At 42.2% G+C, this 20,632-nt stretch overlaps 2 protein-coding genes across 3 annotated transcripts in view; one reads left to right on the forward strand and one right to left on the reverse strand.

The window, feature by feature from the left end:
• Nucleotides 1-7,160: 7,160 nt before the first annotated feature.
• LOC125351646 (multiple coagulation factor deficiency protein 2 homolog) lies at nucleotides 7,161-7,988 on the reverse strand. The gene has a single exon (XM_048346533.1). It carries the CDS (start codon nucleotides 7,969-7,971, stop codon nucleotides 7,531-7,533), a length of 441 nt encoding a protein of 146 aa, XP_048202490.1. The 5' UTR covers nucleotides 7,972-7,988; the 3' UTR covers nucleotides 7,161-7,530.
• A 4,973-nt stretch (nucleotides 7,989-12,961) lies between these two features.
• Nucleotides 12,962-20,632, forward strand: part of Nxpe3 (neurexophilin and PC-esterase domain family member 3) — a 32,676-nt gene continuing 25,005 nt past the window's right edge. For both annotated transcript variants that reach the window (XM_048346531.1, XM_048346532.1), the window contains exon 1: nucleotides 12,962-13,233. The gene's annotated coding sequence lies outside the window, so the exon portion shown is untranslated. The remainder of the gene's footprint in view (nucleotides 13,234-20,632) is intronic.

Below are 20,632 nucleotides of genomic sequence, written 5' to 3' on the forward strand. Positions count from 1 at the left end.
AAATTCATTTTAGTATCAGCATATCAATAGAATTTTTTGGGACTCGGGTGTTGCCCCTTAGCTTTCTTTTTTTCTTTGCTGAAGAATGGACCTCTGCCCCTTCAGCCAGAGCTCTATTTCAGCTTTTTGGTGGTTAATTGGAGATAAAGAGTCTCACAGACTTTCTTGCCTAGGCTGGCTTCAAATCACAGTCTCAGATCTCAGCCTTCTGAGTAAGCTAGGATTACAGGTGTGAGCCATGGGCACTGCAGGGTTGTTGTTGTTGTTTTTTTTTTAATATACTTATCCTAGTCTTGTCTTTCTAGCCTGTAAATAGTATACAATGTACTTTTGTAAGTAATTTGGTAGGATATGATTATTAGTATTCTGTTCTTTGTATTTTATTTTATTAGAGGTTAGAAATATAGAACTTTATTAACTAGCCCACTCTCTTAACTACAGAGTATCTTGAATGTAGGTAGAATGAAAATTATATAAATTAGAATGTAGGTAAACTAAGTCATAGACAATATATTTTGATAGATTTACAATATAATATAAAAGTTATTTATATAACTATGATATTAGGCTTAACTTTCTAGGTTATTTATTAGTTTGGCTGAAGAGGAAAAAGGTCTTGAAATGGAGACTTGAACTTTGAACATGGCTTTTGAGACTTTGTAACAAGTTTTGTTGATTTGTGGAAGATGCCAACTATTCATTAGAAATTTAAGTCGGGTGCTGGTATCTTATGCCTGTAATCTTAGCTACTAAGAAGGCTGAGATCGCTGGCCCAGGCAGGAAAGCCCATGACACTCTAATCTCCAATTAAACACTAGAAAAAACAAATGTAAGTGGAGCATTGGTTCAAAGTTGTAAAGTGCTACCCTTGAGGAAAAGAGCTCAGGGACAGTGCCCAGGCCCGGTATTCCAGCCCTGTGACTGACAAAAAGAAAGAAATTATTGTAGAAATAGATTTATACTATTTGAGAATCAGAAGAAACTTTAGAGATTATCTGTTCTAATTTGTTTTAAACTTTCCAAAAGATGCTTCATGAGAACTAATGCAATAGCTTAAGGGGTAGTGCATAGACTATCCCCTTCATTGTTTTGAAATGAAAACAAAAGCACAGAGAAATTGGATGACCTGTTTCAGGCTAGATAATAATACAGTATAAACTGAAGCATGATGCTGTGTTCCAACAGTTTGTTATATCCTCTTGATCTTTGTACTGTTAGTATATTTTTCATGTAATGAGAAAGACTGTGCATAGTAGCTATTCTCTTTGAAAGAGGAGCAAAAGCTTCTAAGAGAGTTATAACACTACCACTAGTGGTAGAATAGCTTGTAGAAAATAACTAAGTCGCTCAGAATCCTGAATGAAGGATCTCCAAGATATTGGACTATATTTAAATGATTTTAAAAAGAAATAGTAGGACCCAGGACACAATGGCTCATGCTTGTCATCCCAGCCTGTAGGGAGATAGATATGAGGATAGTGGTTCAAAGCCTATATGGGCAAAAATGAGACTACCATTTCAAGAAATAAGTTGGGCAGGTAGATGGATAGCAGACCAAGACAACCCAGGTAAAATAATGAGACCCTATCTGAAAAAATAACAAAGCAGAAGAGGATCTGAATTGAAACTCCACTACCATAAAATAGATAAGTAAATAAAAAAGGATTAGTAGAATTAAATTTCTAGAAAAGAACAGCTGCATCTAAATCACTTATTTGATGACAAGCTATATATATATATTTTTTTTTAAATTTATTTTTTTGCCAGTCCTGGGGCTTGAACTCAGGGCCTGAGCACTGTCCCTGGATTTTTTTTTTTTCCCCACAAGGCTAGCACTCTTAACACTTGAGCCACAGTGCCACTTCTGGCTTTTTTCTGTATGTGTGGTGCTGAGGAATCAAACCCAGGGCTTCATGCATGCTTGGCAAGCACTCTACCACTAAGCCACATTCCCAGGCCAAGCAATATAAATTGTATGCTTGAAATGTACAGTTCGATTATATTTTATCTGTAGTTTTATAGAACAATAGATATTAGAGTTTTAACTTTGCTGGCAAGCAGAAAACTAATCAGTTCATAAATATTCAAATAGTTCAGTTTTATAAGTTTAGTTACAAAAGGTATCCAAATATGCATGTCTTAGAAAAATGTTTATTAGCCCCATAACTGTTTGCATACATATAAATAATTTTAAAAATAATGTAGGTGCCATTTTTGAATGTGTTTTTCTTTTTATTTCTTTTAGATTATTTTAAATGCAAATGCCATAGTAGTGTATTTGCCTGTTATCGACTTAAGACAAGTGTAGTTCTACTCTTCATAACTGCTTTCAGGAGATATAAGCATAATCTGAGGTATTTTTTGGGAGCAGTCTTCAATTGGATTTATAACAGTAATTGCATAAAATATAAAACTTGGAGAAGTAGGATAGAAAGAAGGGAAAATATAGACTGAGTCTGATTAATTTCTTATTCATAAAGTCCTCATTGTTTAATTTATATTCTCATTTTGCCATATCCCTTAAAGGTATTTAATAAAATATAATTTATGCTTTAAATATATGATACTATCATCCATGAAGTAAAGCAGGCAAGGGTATGCAGGACACCCCCTAATCTATTTTTTTTGGTCAGTCGTGGAGCTTGAACTCTGGGTCTGGGCATTGTCCATGAGCTCTTTTTGCTCAAGGCTAGTGCTCTGCCACTTTAAGCCACAGGGCCACTTCCTGTTTTCTGGTGGTTAATTAGAGACAAGTCTCACAGATTTTCCTGCCTTGGCTGGCTTTGAATCATGATCCTCAGATCTCAGCCTCCTGAGTAGATAGGATTACAGTCATCAGCCTCCTGCAGCCAGCTTCTAAACTTTTTGAGACAAGATCTTACTATGTTACTTAGGCTTGAACTTCAAATGATCTTGCCTCTGGTGTAGCTGAGACTACAGGCATCTAGATAAACATGCTTAATGATATTACTTTCATTGATCAAACCTATTGTTTCTTAATAAAATTAAGTCCAGTAATGAAAGCACTCTTCAGGCTTGGTGATCGATATTTGTCTTTTTCAAATGAGGTGCTTTTTAATCTGAATGAATAGAGATCATCCTAAATTTTAATTTCTTTATTGGTTGAAGTGGATAGAAGGAATTATTCTGTAGACTTATCTGTTATTTGTTTACTTTTTAAATTAATTTTTTTGGTGGTGCTGGGGATCTAACCCAGGCCTTTGCACATGCTAGGCAAGCACTTCACTACTGATCTATATCCCTAGGGCCCACTTTCTGTAATACTTCTAATGTTGATAATAAGAATGAAGACAATGATTTTATTCTATTTTTAGATTTCTCTTTAATTTTATTGTAGAAGTGTGGATGATTTAAAGGGGTTATAATCTGTTTCATTAAGGCTTAACATTTTCTATTGTACTCTAATTTATATTTGAGTCTCTAATTTTAAATAAAAGGCTTATATACTTGAATGCTTCACTTGTTTATTTCAGTGATCACTAGAATTGGCTGTTACTCGTTTTGGTTGTTTTAATGGGTAAATAACCTTTGGAACAGATTACAAATAGAATCTACTTTAGTGAGTGTTGTCATTATATCAGTGACTTTACAACAAAACAGTTCTAGTCTTGTGAAAATGGGCTTGAATTACAAGGAATGATAATTTAGTTTTATTCAGTATAGATTTTGTTCATTTTCCAGAATACTCACTGGAGTTTTCTGGATAGAAAAAAACTAAGTATACATACTCCCTGTAGTGTATAGATTACATGTCAGGGGCTGGGGAAGACAGTGGGTGTTGAAAGTTGCCGGGCTAGATTTACCTCCACTGGTGCGGGGATGCTAAGCTTACTCCCTTATCAGTGCTCCCCTTTTCACCCTCTCCCGTGGGCACCCGACCAGCAGGTGGCCAAGGTGGAGCGAGGGACACGGGCTAGCCTAAGGTGCATGTGGCCGAAAGACATCCCCTTTTCCTCCCTCCTTACCCACCAAGGAAGACAGGCGCACACGGATCTCGGAGACGCTTTGGAGAGCAATCCGGTTTATTCGGGAGGGGCTCACAGTAATATAGTAGTGATGACGAGGATTGAGCATGAGCTGGCGATAGGCTGGCAAGCTTGTCCGTCCAAGAGCAGCTCCCAAGGACCTCCCTCATGGGCTAACGTCACTTCCCATAGTACTGCCCTGTGTGCTCGCTGGCGCAAGGTGGGGGATGGTCTCAAAGCTACCCCTTCTGGTTCCGGACCCAGAAGGAGATAGGTGTGGCTCACTTCCATACTGGGGGAAGGGCGGCATCTCAGGAGCGCTCTCCTCGCCCTTCCCCCCTTAAGGCCAAGATGAATCCCCAACAGAAAGTCTTAGGAGTGAGTAAGTAGGTTGAGTAGGAACTCTCTCTTGGCAAAAGTAGGGCCTTTAGTTGGTTGGTGAATCAAAAAGTTAGAGCAGGCAATCAAAAAAATGAGGTCTAGGGCTGGGGATATGGCCTAGTGGCAAGAGTGCCTGCCTCAGATACACGAGGCCCTAGGTTCGATTCCCCAGCACCACATATACAGAAAACCGCCAGAAGCGGTGCTGTGGCTCAAGTGGCAGAGTGCTAGCCTTGAGCGAGAAGAAGCCAGGGACAGTGCTCAGGCCCTGAGTCCAAGGCCCAGGACTGGCAAAAAAAAAAAAAAAAAAAAAAATGAGGTCTAGGGCTGGGAATATGGCCTAGTGGCAAGAGTGCTTGCCTTGTATACATGAAGCCCAGGGTTCGATTCCCCAGCACCACATATATAGAAAATGGCCAGAAGAAGCGCTGTGGCTCAAGTGGCAGAGTACTAGCCTTGAGCAAAAAGAAGCCAGGGATAGTGCACAGGCCCTGAGTCCAAGGCCCAGGACTGGCAAAAAAAAAAAGGTCTAGGGCTGGGAATATGGCTCATCAGTAGAGTGCTTGAAGCCCTAGGTTTGATTCCCCAGCACCACATAAACAGAAAAAGCCACAGGTGGTGCTGTGGCTAATGTGGTAGTGTGGTAATGTGGTAATGTGCTAGTCTTGAGCAAAAAACTGCAGGGACAGCACTGATGCCATGAGTTCAAGCCCCAGGATCTGTACAAAAGAGAGAAAGGCTGGGAATGTGGCTTAGCGGTAGAGTGCTTGCCTAGTATCACAAAGCCCTTCATTTGATTCCTCAGTACCACATAAACAGAAAAAGCCAGAAGTGGCACTGTGGCTCAGGTGGTAGAGTGCTAGCCTTGAGCAAAAGGAAGCCAGGGACAGTGCTAAGGCCCTGAGTCCCAAGCTCCAGGACTGCCCCCCCCCCCAAAAAAAGTTCTAAATATCTTTATTGAGATAGAACTGACATATTAAATTAAACATACTTAAAGTAGTGAATTTGATGAATGTTGATGTGGATATTCATAAAGCTATCACAATTGGGTTAATAGAACTATCCATTGCCACCAAAAGATTCCTTTCTCCTTCATAATACCTTTAATGTAGCTTCTTTTCCTTGCTATAAGTACCCTGAGATTCATCTGACTTTCTTTTTTGCCAGTTCTGGGGCTTGAACTCCGCCTGAGCACTGTCCCTGGCTTTTTGCTCAAGGCTAGTACTCTACCACTTAAGCCACAGCGCCCCTTCTAGCTTTTTTCTGTTAATGTGGTGCTGAGGAATTGCACCCAAGATTTCATGCATGCTAGGCAAGCACTCTATCACTAAGCCACATTCCCAGCCCCTGACCCCTTTTTATTGCAGAATAGTATTCCATACTTTATCCTTTCATCTGCTTGTAGGCATTTTTGTTTTTTCTAGGTTTTGGCTGTTAGATGTGAATCTGTGCTGAGCATAGTGGTTTATGACTATAATCCCAGAACTTGGAGGCAGAGGCAGAAATTTTTTTTGGACAACTCTACATATAGGCATAAATTTTCATTTGTCTTAGGCAAATACAATAGTGGGATTTTTTTTGTTTGTTTATTTCTTTTTTCCATCAGTTTTATTGGTTAGATAGTCAGAATACATTGTATAATCCTTCAAAATAATGAGATAGTATAAGAATAGTTTACTAGTCAGCTTGATCACACACATACTTAACACAGGAAACCATTTTTTTTTTTTTAGGAAACCATTTTTTTTTTTTTTTTTTGGCCAGTCCTGGGCCTTGGACTCAGGGCCTGAGCACTGTCCCTGGCTTCTTCCCGCTCAAGGCTAGCACTCTGCCACTTGAGCCACAGCGCCACTTCTGGCCGTTTTCTGTATATGTGGTGCTGGGGAATCGAACCTAGGGCCTCGTGTATCCGAGGCAGGCACTCTTGCCACTAGGCTATATCCCCAGCCCCAGGAAACCATTTTTTACAAATACATTTTCATACAAGAATAGTTTAATAAAGAAAATAAGTCTCTATACATCTTACAGCAAATTGTTACACAGTTTCTTTTCCCCCTTCAAGCTCCACTTTGGCAACAAACTAAGTTACCATCAGTGAGTGGCTCCTTCTCACTTTCAAATACTATGGAGATCCACTCTTGGAGGGGTTTTAGTTAAGAGGTTTTCTAGTCTTTCTTGAAATGAAAGAAGTCATATATTCAGGCTGAAAAAGGTAATTTATAAACAACTTTCCTTCAAAAAAGAACTTGGATCAAGTTAGTCACCATGTTTGGTAGATGAGCTTTTCACTCATTGCTTGGGTTGGGCCAGCTGATAGTTCAAACCTGCTGTGCTAGGTCCTTACAGTACTAATAGTTCTTAAATTCCAAAAAGGAAACCTTAGAAATAAAAACAAAGTATAAATATTAAGAAAACTAGAATTTTTGCTACTGATTGGGGAGTATTTTTAAATTCAAGGTCTCCTAGACTGAAGACAATAGAAGTACATGATTGTGGCAGTAGTTGTATAAAATACTGAAAGAGATTAATCACTTAGGCCAGTGAATATCATTTCAAAAATGCCAGAAGATACAGAATCTTAGACAGCACAGACAGATAAACTCAATATTTAACATTTTTTTTAGGCTGTGAGTTTGATGCAGCCTACACAGAGCTGCTTGTCCAGAGAAATTACCTATTATGCAGCCAAGATAACATCACAAGACACTGACCATTTACCTAAGGAGGCAAGACCTGACAGGGCAAACATCTGGTATTCACTCTGTCCTTTGATTGCTACTGAAGTGTGTCTATTTGGCAAAACTTATTTAATGTCTTACGTTTTTAGGTAACATGAACTGAAATTTAAAAAAGACAAACAAGCAATATTCTCTAGTCAAATTCCTGAGCTTGGCTCCAATTATCCAATATTCTTTAAAAGAATTCTTTAATCAAACCCTTGTCCAATAAGACTTTTGACAGCACTTAGTGACTACAGGATGTTCTATTTTTCCTCTTTTACTTCTCATTTTCTCCTTTTCACCCCAGTGTAACAAATCGTTACGCAATTTTACCAAAATGCTGTAGCAGTAGTTGGAAATACTTTATTTTACATTATCAGAAGTGTTCAATCACATTATCATGGGTCACATTTGCATCTAACTAGGAGATAGCCAAATAACCTCTACTGCAGTGATTTTGCAAACTCAGCATAGTCAATGTATCCATCATTATTTTTGTCATCATCTCTCAACACACCATCTATTATGTTGATTAGTTCATCTTCACTCATTGGTGGTGCCTGCTCACTCCCCTCCTCCTTATGGACATGTGTGATGGCTGTGGAGAGCTCTAAGCCATCAAGCAAATTATTGCCATCATAATCGTGCATTTTGAAATAATGAAGCTGCAGTTCTTGTGGGGACATCTCTGCCTCTGGGTTGTTGATGACACCTTCTAGATGCTCCATGATATGCTCTTGGTCATGCACTGTGTTCTTATCCAGGCCCACGCTGCCGGGATGGGGGGCACCGGCACCAGGCTCCTGATCCCTGGTACGTGGAGCATAAAAGGCCCAGAGCAGGCCACACAGGAAAGGGGCTCTGAGAAACTGCAGTGATCTCATGGTCACTGGTACCCTTACGGTCCCAGCCACATATGCAAGTCCTTTGGCTTGAGCCTAACCAGCCCCGTCCCCAGGACGCTCTCTCTCCAGCCCGCCCACAGGGTCCCAATAGCGGGATCTTAAAGTAGATAGATGTTTACTGATAAATCAACTATTTTCTGAATTTTTTTTCTCCTTTTTTCTTTTTGCCAGTCCTGGGGCTTGAACTCAGGGCCTAAGCACTGTCCCTGAGCTTCTTTTGCTCAAGGTTAGCACTCTGCCACCTGAGCCACAGTGGCACTTCTGGCTTTTTCTGTTTATGTGGTACTGAGGAATCAAATGAAGGGCTTTGTGATACTAGGCAAGCACTCTACCGCTAAGCCACATTCCCAGTCTTTCTCTCTTTTGTACAGATCCTGGGGCCTGAACTCATGGCATCAGTGCTGTCCCTGCAGTTTTTTGCTCAAGACTAGCAGTCTTCCACTTGAGCCACAGCTCTTCTTCTGAATTTTTGGTGGTTATTTGGAGATAAGAGTTTCAGGAACTTTTCTGCCTAGGCTGACTTAGAACCGGATCTTCAGATTTTAGCTTCCTGAGTAGCTATGATTATAAATGTGAGCTACAGGAGCCTGGCACAAAAAATATTTTTGTTTTCCATTGTGCATTCCTTCCAGTACTACAGGAAATTTCTTTTTTCTATATCCTCAGGATATTTGGTACAGTTCATCTTAATTTTTTTGTTATTATAAAGGTGATGTACGGAGGGGTTATAGTTACACAAGTCAGGTAAAGAGTACTACATTTCTTTTTGGACAGTCACCCCTTCCCTCATTCTCTCCCTAATCTTAATTTTGATCACTTGATAGTTTACATTAGTATCTCTTTTCTTTTTTTCCCCTTGGTCCAAGACCAGGACTCAAACTCAGTACCTGATGCTTTCACTCATTGTCTAGTACTCTACCAACTGAGCTACGCCTCCAACTCCTGGCATTATTGCATCTCATTGTGGTTTTTTTTTTTTTTTTTTTTTTTTTTTTGCCAGTCCTGGGCCTTGGACTCAGGGCCGGAGCACCGTCCCTGGCTTCTTCCCACTCAAGGCTAGCACTCTGCCACTTGAGCCACAGCGCCGCTTCTGGCCGTTTTCTGTATATGTGGTGCTGGGGAATCGAACCTAGGGCCTCGTGTATCCGAGGCAGGCACTCTTGCCACTAGGCTATATCCCCAGCCCATCATTGTGGTTTTAATAGTTCCCTAATGACCAAGGTTGCTGGCCAACAAAACGTTGCTTTTATTAGCCAGGTGTCAGTGTCTCATGCCTGTATTCCTAGCAGCTCAGGAAACAGATCTGAAGGACTGCAGTTCAAATAGCCTGGGCAGAAAAGTCTGCAAGACTTCATCTCCATAATAACCATCAAAAGGTGACTGGTTGCATGGCGTAGCTCCTTGGGCATTTTTATTTGCCATCTATACATCTTTGGTTAAATGTGTCAAGTTAGGTGAATTATTTAAAAATTTTGCCCATTTAAAAATTGTCTGCTTCCTTATTTTGAATTTTAAGAATTCTTTATATAGTTTAGATCCAATCTTTTGCAAAAAACAGTCAGCTTTACTTGTATGACTCTTGTCTCTAATTAATCACAGAAGATGCCCAAAGGGGACTGGGAATGTGGCTTAGTGGTAGAGTGCTTGCCTAGCATGCATGAGGCCCTGGGTTTGATTCTTAGTACTTATACATAAACAGAAAAATCCAAAAGTGGAACTGTGGCTCAAGTGGTAGAGTGCTAGCCTTGAGCAAAAGAAGCCTAGGGTCCTGAGTTCAAGCCCAGGACTGGCAAAAAAAAAAAAAAACAACAAAAAATAGTCACATTAACACCTAAACCACTATCGACCAGTTCTTTTGGTTTCATATTATATATACAAACTTTATGACTTCATGTCACTTTCTCTCTCTCTCTCCTCCTTCCCCCCTCAGGATGTTCATTATAAAAGATGCTCAAAATTTTTGTGTTCTGCCATGACTTGAAGTAGGTATTTCAGGAGGAGCAGAGATTTGGGAGACTTCTCACTTGTCATGTCAGATATTCCTAAGAGTGAGTGGTGTCACCCTTACTTTACAGTAGAAGAGAGGATGAGCTTAGAGTAGTAATTTGTTTGGATGGTACTGATAGTAAGGGGAAAACCTGTAGTCCATACCTTGGCAGGCACAAGCACAAGCGCACAGGCTTGCCTGATGGTATTCTGTGTTGGGTACATTGAATTGAAAGTGTGATGACTTTGCAGTGAGAAATCTTTCAGAACCTGAAAGACAGAGACAATGGATTAGCTTTCTCTCACATATGGAAGTTAGATCTAAATTATATATGTAACTACTGTACAGGGTCCTATGCATATAAACACAATGTGTATGGTATTTGCAGGGGAGGATTTCAGTAGTGTAATGCCTTTGAACAACTAACTTACAGTTTTAGCAAAATGAATTCTAGGAAGCTGGGATGTGTGTTGTTGGAAGTGGGTGAGGTCAAAAGGAGGGGAGTAGATAAATGGAGAGAGGAAGGGTGAGTGAATATGGTCATAATATTCAGTGCACATAAGTCAAAAGGGAACTACGAAATTGAAGGCAGGATAGAGTTGGAAGAGACAGGGAATGTGATGAAAGAGATGACGTTATTCAAGATGCATTGCATTCATAAACTGACATGATGAATTGAAACCCCTTTGTACAACTACTTCAGCATAAGTACTTAAGGATAATTTTTTGAGTTAACAAATGTTGAAAAAAAAGAATCAGAGAGATGGACAGATGGGTGGGTCTGCTCTTTGTTGGTGGCTATAATTCCAAAATATGCATATGGAAAGTCACTGAAATTCCTTAGGGTTCTGAATGGGGTTAATGAGGCCCACACTATGACTAGAAGTCCTGTTTCTATGCATTTGACATTCATTAGCTAAGTTGTGAAGGAAAGGGGGAGATAAAGCTTGTTAGGAAAATGGAGGAGAAAGGAAGGAAACAGGCCAGACTCATCTCAACAGATAAGGACTATTTATTGCCAGCAAAGGGGGAGGGGGGCTGGGTGGAGTCAAGGGTTTTATAAGGTCTGAGCAAGGAGCCAGCAGTTACATGAGTTTTCTATAGGGGAGTGATTGCAGGTACAGGCAGAGAATAGGGTAAGTATTTCTTTATCCAAGCTCTCAAGCTTTTTAATGGTCAAACAGGTCTAGCTTGCCTAGACCTTGTGACCTTCACAGGATAGTTTTTAGTCTTCCAACCTCTTAACCCTATCCTGGCCTCACTGCCTGGCCTCACAAGCCCACCATGGAATGTTTACAGCCAGGCTCAGGTCCAATTGTCCTGCCTTTGTCAGGCAGTCTGCACATATCTTTCGAGGTTGCCTGGTACCTGTATGCACCTAGGAAAAGAGGGTGGGGGGTCAACCCTTCAAATTTATCTTATAGGTCTCTGTTAGCCACAGAGGCTTGACTACAAAAGGCTCTGAAAGGCTTTATTTCCCAAAGAGGAGAAGGAAATGGTTGCCTGGAAGGTCTGGTGACTCATGATTACAGGCCTGCTGTGGAAACATCTGAGTGAGCATACAGAGCCCACCCTGACTTATAAAATACAACCAATACAGTTGCAATTTATTTTTATTTTATTTTTTGCCAGTCCTGGGGTTTTAACTCAGGGCCTAAGCACTGTCCCTGAGCTTTTTGCTCAAGGCTAGCACTCTACCACTTGAGCCACAGCATCACTTCGGCTTTTTCTGTTTATGTGATACTGATGAATCAAAGCCAGGGCTTTATGCATGCTAGCCAAGCACTCTACCACTAAGCCATGTTCCCAGCCCTGCAGTTGCAATTTATATTAATGCTTCCTCAATTGTGAGGGCAACACATGGGGGTGGGAGGAGCTTACTTTGGGTCTGGGTTTTGTTCAGATAAAATAGCACTCCAGATACTTGAGAAACAGCATCTAGGGGGTCACAACTTGCGGGTCCCTTCCAATCCCTCAGTTTGACGAAGCTGCTGCTCACCAGTAAAATGAATGTCTAAAATGCAACAACCCAAAATTGAGTGGAAAAGTATTCTGGCTGGCATCTTTTCCAGGAGACCCAAATCAGACATAAAGTCAGAATGAAGGGAATGAGGCTATTTCAAGTGCAAGTGCAAGAGTATTAACTTCAAAGCAAAAGAACCAGAAATGTCACCAACGGAACTGGAAAGATGGCCCGGTTGATCACTTCGTAGGGTCTCTCTTTTGCAGGAGCATGCCGGCTCCAGGGTCACGAGTAATTAGGGTTCAGGTTTCAGACCCCTGGGCAAAAGCCCTAGGGTCACCTAGAGCCCCGTAGTCCCGGGGCTCTGAGGAGAGAGGGCGACAACTCCGCGTCCGCGCCCGTGTGAGTACCGCTGTCAATCTCCAGGCTGGGTCCGCCCCTCCGAGAGATTGGCCAATCATAGCCGGGTTTCGGGGGTTGAGGAGACGTAGCGGGGTCAGGAATCAGGGGAAGAACGGCCTGTCGCAGGGGCCGCGAACCGGTGTCGGAGAGCGCACCGCCGGCGGCGGGACGCGGGTGAGTGCGGGCTGAGTCCGCTGTGCGGGCTCGAGCTCGGGGCCCTCGTCTCCGGAACTGCCCGTGCGGGGTACCTCCCGAGCGCCCCTCGGCTGCAGAGCCCTTCCATCCGCACTCGCGGACTCGCGGGTCCCCCCGGGCCGCTTCCGGGGAGGTGCGGCCTTGGGGGCGGGGGCCGGGCGGGTCCGGACCCGGGGCGGAACTGCGCCCGCGGGCTGGGGGTAAAGGGTGGGACCCCAGGAGCCTGGGCCGCGGCGGGCGGGGGCGGGTTCCGAGCATCCCCATTCTCCGTTCCCAGGACTTGCTGCAGTGCCGCGATGCCAGCCTGGACCAAGTGGCCGCAGCTGGAGACCCCGCTCCTCCCTCGCCCGCCTCCTCGTGCCGGTGCGGTGCGGTGCGGCGCTGCGCGGAGCGCGGGCCCCCGCTGCTGCGGGCAGGCTCTCCTTTCCGCTCTTACCGAGCTGCAGATTTGGGGGTGGGAGTGGAGGGAGAACTTGAGGTTCAGGCAGTGTGGGGGAGAATCGAATGAATTTGCAAGGTGGTGACCCTAGCCGGGAGCCCATCCCTGCTCGGTGGATCAAAGGACCGCAGTGGGTGATGGTGTTCTGGGTTGTTCTTGGATGGTGTACCATTGATGGGACTCTGTGTGCTCCGCTTTATCATCATTTACTCCGTGGGAGGACTGGTAACAAGTTTCCCACCGATAGCCGCCCTGGTGAGTGCCCCTCCTCCCCCGGGCCGTTGGATATCTCTCGGAACATCAGGTGTGTTTGCAGCTGGCGGGATTCCCTGACTCCTAATAATTCATGATCCGGTTAGAATCCGCGCAGGCTGTAGCAGCTTAACTATACTTCCATACTGCTTGGGTTCTGCTTTCCTTCAACCGTGCAACTGTGCTTTACAGTCCCCCCCGCCCCCCATGTTTGTTAGGGTAGACAGGAGGTTGATAAAGTGCCATTCTTTGCTCCAGTGAAAGGGAACAGAAGGGCTAGATGGCCAATAAAAACACCTTCTGGCTACTCTGGCTAGTGGTTCTTCTATTTCACCGTACACTAAAATCATCGGGGAAGTTGTTTTATAGTGGTCTCTTAAATCCACTCTCTTAGATTCTTGTTTAATTAGTTGGGTGGGGCTGAGGCCCTTAAAATTTTTTGTTGTTATTGTTAAATAGTTGTTCAGAGGGTTTACAATTCCACAAGTTAGGTAATGAGTACCGTTCTTGTCCAGTGTCATCCTTTCTTTCCCTTTTCCCGTTTCCTCCTCGCGCCCTTGCCCACAAATTGCATAGTGTTTTTTTTTTTTTTTTTAAATTTTTTGCCAGTCTTGGGCCTTGGACTCAGGGCCTGAGCACTGTCCCTGGCTTCTTTCTGCTCAAGGCTAGCACACTCTGCCACTTGAGCCACAGCGCCACTTCTGGCCGTTTTCTATATATGTAGTGCTGAGGAATTGAACCCAGGGCTTTATGTATACGAGGCAAGCACTCTTGCTACTAGGCCATATACCCAGTCCCGCATAGTTAATTTTTTACATTGTGTTTATCAAGCAGTGCATTTGGGTAGGATGAAGGCACTGGTATTTTTAAAAGTTTCCTTAATAGTGATTTTTTTTTAATGTGTGCATTCGGGTTGAAGACTGTGATCTTTCAATATTCCCTACTTTTTTTCTCATAGCACTTACAAGTACTGTGTGACTTACAAACTAAATTTATTACTCTTTATTCGCTGTGTAATCTATGTAAGTACCTTGAGCCTTGCTTTGGAAGGCAAGGGAAGTTCGAAATGAGTCAGCACTTCGGGCATGTGCGATGTGGGTACCCGAAAGAGAAGTGAAATGTGTGGAAACAGGGTCTGCTCGTTACCATTCCTGGATCATCTTTGGTCAAAATGGCCCTCATTTGGTTGACCCATCATTTCTGTAGACCAGCTTTGTTAAATCTCAAGCTCTTACTCATTCCCTTATGAAAATACAGCTTTTCTTTGGAAAGTTGAAATATAGCCATGTATGTTTGGATACATTCCATAGAAATTTTTATAATTCCAGACCCTGATACAATTATATTTATATGGATAACAAGTCAGACTATTTAGAATAGGCACTATCTCAGAAACTAGAGACAGATGTGTAAATGTCCTATAATAAATTACTTTTGTGAAATAAATGATTGCCAGAATACTTGAGCTCCCCAGCTAATGGGGTTGCTGTTAAATGCCCTTTAAGTACTTAACTCAGGTATTTCATTTGTGTATATAGGCAATTGTAATTCCTAGTAATGCAGGAACCACTTTGTGATTCTTGGGAGTGAGAGAAGGAGGTCAGAAACATAATGGCAGTATAGTGTTGTTGCTACCAGCCATAAAGAAATTATATTGCCAAGGGCATGTCTTAGACTGGAAGTATTCTCTCTCTTTTTTTTTTTTTTTTGCCAGTCCTGGGGCTTAAGCTCTGGTCCTGGGCACTGTTCCTGAGCTTCTTTTGCTCAAGGCTAGTATACTACCACTTGAGCCACAGTGCCACTTTTGGCTTTTTTCTATATATGTGGTATTGAGGAACTGAACCCAGGGCATCATGTGTGCTAGGCAAATGCTCTACTACTGAGCCACATTCCCAGCGCCTAGTCTGGATTTTTTATTTTTTATTATTTATTTATTTATTTATTTATTTTGGCCAGTCCTGAGGCTTGAACTCGGGGCCTGAGCACTGTCCCTGGCTTCTTTTTGCTCAAGGCTAGCACTCTGCCACTTGAGCCACAGCGCCCCTTCTGGCCATTTTCTGTATATGTGGTGCTGGGGAATCGAACCCAGGGCTTTATGTATACGAGGCAAGCACTCTTGCCACTAGGCCATATCCCCAGCCCCTGGATTTTTTTAATTTAAATTTCTTTCTTTTTTTTTTTTTTTGCCAGTCCTGGGTCTTGGACTCAGGGCCTGAGCACTGTCCCTGGCTTCTTTTTGCTCAAGGCTAGCACTCTGCCACTTGAGCCACAGCGCCACTTCTGGCCATTTTCTATATATGTGGTGCTGGGGAATCGAACCCTGGGCTTTATGTATACAAGGCAAGCACTCTTGCTACTAGGCCATATTCTCAGTCCCTTAATTTTTTTTTCTTTTATCCAGAATCAATGCACACATACAAGTACTTACATATTCTTCGAATTATAGACAATGACAATAACAGCTAGCCCAAACGAAGGTAGCTTTTGTGGTCAATTCCAAACTTAAGAATTTCTTTATTGAGGCTGGGAATGTGGCTTAGCAGTAGAGTGCTTGCCTAGCATACATGAAGCCCTGGGTTCAATTCCTTAGCACCACATAGCAGAAAAAGTCAGAAGTGGCATCATGCCTCAAGTGGTACAGTGCGAGCCTTGAGCAAAAGGAAGCCAGGGAAGCGCTCAGGTCCTGAGTTCAAGTCCCAGGACTGGCAAAAAAAAAGAATTTATTTTGGCAAGAAATTGTGTCTTGAAACATATGGCAATACAATTAATTCACTGAGTAGGAGGAACTGAAACATTCTGTTGGATAAAACCAAATTTCCAACAAAGTTTAGTAAGAATTTCTTCAAATACACATTTCAAATCATTTTTCAGCTATGTGATACTGCATGCCCCCACAACCACCATAGGAGGTAGGAAGAATAGATGTTTTATACCACGATGACAAGTTAGATAGTAGTTTAAAGTGAATCATTAAAAGTCTAGAATATATCTTCTCAAAATTTCTAGTTCTTCATGCCCTTCTGATTCTGTTTGATAAATTTGTTTTTCTTTTCCACTCCATTTAGCTATTCAGTAGGCTGAGTTATGAGGATTGTGGCCCCAAACCAGTCTGCCCAGGAAAGTCTATGAGACTCTTATCTCCAATCAGCTGCCAAAAAACTTGGAAGTGGAACTGTTGCTCAAAGTAGTAAAGACTTGAGAACAAAAGCTCAGGGATGGGACCAGACCCTGAGTTCAAGCCCCATGACTGACCAAAAAAAATAAATAAATAAATAAAAATAAAAGATGAAGGGGCAGAAGTTAATTTATGTAAAATACATGGATGGCTTTCTTCCATCATTTACATAAGTCTGAGTAAGGTCACAGAATGCAAAGAATCAATTTCCAGATTTCATTATATAATTCTCAGTCAGGTACCATCTTTGGAGTCAAATTCGGCCTTAGCTATACTTCTGTATTTTTTTGGCCAGTCCTGGGCCTTGAACTCAGGGCCTGAGCACTGTCCCTGGCTTCCTTTTGCTCAAGGCTAGCAGTCTGCCACTAGAGCCACAGCACCACTTCTGGCCGTTTTCTGTATATGTGGTGCTGGGGAATCGAACCCAGTGCCTCATGTATACCAGGCAAGCTCTCTTGCCACTAGGCCATATCCCCAGCCCCTACTTCTGTATTTTTGAAACTCAAAGAAACACCCCAACTCAATTTCTTCTAAGAAGATTTGTTCCTGGAACAATTAGATTTCCTAAATATTCCTTTTTCAGACAAAAAGACCACGTTTAACATGAACATACATGTTTAACATGAACATACATGCTAAACATATATTCACCTAAGAAATCAAGACACCTTCTAGTTCTCAGGGCAACAACTTATATTTGGAAGGTCAGAATCACTATAATATCAGTTTCACTTGAAACCAATTTTGTTTCCAAAAGACTTTTGAGAAACTCTCTGGACCTCATTTTCAGTTTTATTAATCTTTTTGTCATATGCTCATTTCTGTAGAAGAAAGGATACAAGATGAAAAAAATCATCAATATGTATTTTATGTATGCCAAGAAAAGAATAAAAGAGCCCTCTGGGCATGACTGCTTGAGTTCAGGAAGGAAAGTTAGATGTAAACTTGTCGGGCTCGGTCGCCTCTCCCGGCGTGGGGATGGAGACTCAGCTACTCTTTTTACAACTCCCTTTCTCACCCTCTCCCCTAGTCACCCGGCCCGCAGATAAAGCTAGAGTGGGGTGGGGGAGCCAGCACCGTCCTAACGTGCGCCTGGCCAAAACGAGAAAGCGTGCCCGCCTCCTTACCAATAGACAAAGTCAGACGTACGCAAGTCTCGGAGTAGGCCTCCAGAGCCAAACTGCTTTATTAAGACAATGGTGAAAGGAGGTGATTCCGAGAGAAGGCGGTCGGCCAGGACGCCGATAGGCTGAAAGCTGTCACCTGATCTCCTTGAGCTGATGTCACTTGAAAGGGCCGAGCCAGGGCGGGTCAGGTAGGCGGCCTGGCTGGCTAGGTTGGGGGACGCCTAGGCTGGCTAGAGAGTTGGGGGCTGGGAGCAAAGCCAGTTCTTCTGGTTCCGGACCCAGAAAACCATAGCCTGCTTCCGCATTCCCCAGGGCTGGGCGAAGGGCGTCAAGCCCCCTGCCAAGACTAAAGGCCGGATCCCAACATAAACTTTATTTTCTTTTCCTAGGTTTCTTTTTTCCCCAAAAGAAGATAAATCACATTGATACTTATATATCACATCGATACACACATCTATGATATATATGTATCTCATATATATTTTATATATTCATATGATATACATAATTTTTTGATTGATATGGAAAACTTTTGTAGAGTCATTCTCATCTAGCACTACTTGATTGATAGTTTCCTGCTTCCCTTGTAAATAATTTTCTTATGATAATATCTGGATTTTGTAGTGATTTATTATGCCACCTACATGCAGAGAAACAATGTATTTCCATATTATTCACCCTTTGTTATTCTTTTCCTTTACCTTGGTGCCCCAGACATCCCAATTTTTTTTTTTTATTTTTTTTTTGGCCAGTCCTGGGCCTTGGACTCAGGTCCTGAGCACTGTCCCTGGCTTCTTCCCGCTCAAGGCTAGCACTCTGCCACTTGAGCCACAGCGCCGCTTCTGACCGTTTTCTGTATATGTGGTGCTGGGGAATCGAACCTAGGGCCTCGTGTATCCGAGGCAGGCACTCTTGCCACTAGGCTATATCCCCAGCCCCAAGACATCCCAATTTTTATAATAAAATGTCTTTAAGGCCTAGAGTTTGCAAGTAAATGAAGAGATGCCATATTTAGCTTTTGGAGTTTGGCCTATCTTGCTCAACATGACAACTCTAGCTTGATCCATTTTCCTGCAAATGATATAATTTTATTTTTTTATGGCTGAGGATAGTCTGTATTACATGGGTACTATGTTTTTCTTTTCCATTCATGAGTTTGGTACTCTGGCTTATTCCACTGTTTGACTTTTGTGACACAGTTGCAGTAAACCTCGTGTACATTGGAGTCTTGATATTGATTTGAGTTCCTTGGGTTACATGCCCAAGAGTGTTATGATGGGGCTGTGAGGTAGGTCTGTTTAGTTTTTTAGTTTTTTTGAGGAGGCTCCGTAGTCTACATATGCTAGTTTATATTCACTCCCACAGTGTGTTATGGGTTCCTCTTCTTTCCATGTGTGCCAGCATTTGTGATTGTTTGTCTTTTTAATGATGGCTATTCTGACTGGGGTGAAATTGACGCTTAGCGTAGTCTTGCTCCTTGTAATTCCTCTGTAGCCCTTGCCTGCATCACTGACCACCACTGTGTCATTGCTAACTACACTACCCACAGACCATACCTATATTCAGTGCAGCTAAATCCTGTGGGTTATTGTCTTTGCTCTTCTCCCACTTTGATCATAAGATTTTTATAGCAAACTCTTTTTTTTATAGCAAACTCTTGAATAAAAAATTATGTATCAGAATAGTTAGGATGCTCTGACTATGTCCAAAATCTAAACCTAGGATGCTGGTCATACAATTATCTTCTGTCTTAAAGCTCTGCTTCTCAGAGCTTACAGTTACTCCAAGGTGGGTGAATGCCTTGGTATTGGAGAAGGGCATTGTTGGAGAACCATGAGATTAGCCTCTGGTTTTATTTACTTTTAAGAATGGAGCTCTCCTTTATCCAATATAAATGAACTTTTTCAAGAAGAATTTCTTTTTTTTTTTAGATTTATTTATTTATTATTATTATTATTATTATTATTATTTTTTGCCAGTCCTGGGCCTTGGACTCCGGGCCTGAGCACTGTCCCTAGCTTGATTTTGCTCAAGGCTAGCACTCTGCCACTTGAGCCGCAGCACCACTTCTGGCTATTTTCTGTATATGTGGTGCTGGGGAATTGAACCCAGGGCTTCATGTATATGAGGCAAGCACTCTTGCTACTAGGCCATATCCCCAGCCCCCAAGAAGAATTTCTTATATGGTGCATAGTATAGAGTTGATCTCCACAGTTATTTGCTGCATAGATTGTTGAGTTAGGGTATACCATTTAAGGAGCTATGTGAGGGAATAAAAATATGATACATGGTTACTAAATTGCTTTTTCTGTGATATATTGCTTCTACTTTTTAATATACTTGGTACATAGTCTAGTTGGAGAGACAAAAAATAAGTCCAAATAGCAATTAAGTGAGAAGTGAAAACAAGTGGAATGTGAAGTTCAAGGATGCAGAACAAGTTGGAATAGCTCAGTCTTGTCTACTTTCTGAAGCTAGAATCATGAAAGATTGGTGTGGTTCTTTTTTATTTTTCTTGAAATGTAGCATCAAGGAATTGAATCCAGAGCTTTATGCATGCTAGGCAAGCACTCTATCACTAAGCCACATTCCCAGCCCCTGGTGTGGTTCTTATGGAATGGAAATGATTCAGTCAGGTATAGTAGAGGAATGAGAGAATTGGAGGCTTGCTAAATTCAACACAAAGCTGAGGGGAGTGTTGATGCAGCTAAGCTATTCTGAGGTTCTCTGTACCATAATCACACACTCTCTCCACCTATGCTTGCCCTCATGGAAAAGTCCTCTTCAAGAGCAAGGTACTTTCTCTGTTTGCCTAAATCAAAATAGCATCCAGAGAAAGCATTTTGAGTTCATTGTGTGACAGAACTATCCATAGTGGCTAAAGTCCACTGCTCTCTAACAGGTATAATGAAGGATTGAGGGCTTTTGTTACTTTGTCAAGCTTAATTTTCCTCCCCTGCGTCTTTAGGGCAGATGTCTTCTCTCTGGCATCTTGCTAGCTAAAGGAGAACATGGGGAGGGAGCTCAAAACTCAACGGGTGTTTTTTGTTTTGTGCCACAAAGATGGGTGGCACTCCTTGTTTTCTAGAGTTTGCGTACT

The sequence above is a fragment of the Perognathus longimembris genome, chromosome 5 (genome assembly GCF_023159225.1).
Source record: "Perognathus longimembris pacificus isolate PPM17 chromosome 5, ASM2315922v1, whole genome shotgun sequence".
Classification (NCBI taxonomy): Eukaryota; Metazoa; Chordata; class Mammalia; order Rodentia; family Heteromyidae; genus Perognathus; species Perognathus longimembris.

Coding starts and splice junctions, on each gene's coding strand:
- LOC125351646 (XM_048346533.1), bottom strand. CDS start 7,971: ATGAGATCACTGCAGTTTCTCAGAGCCCCTTTCCTGTGTGGCCTGCTC.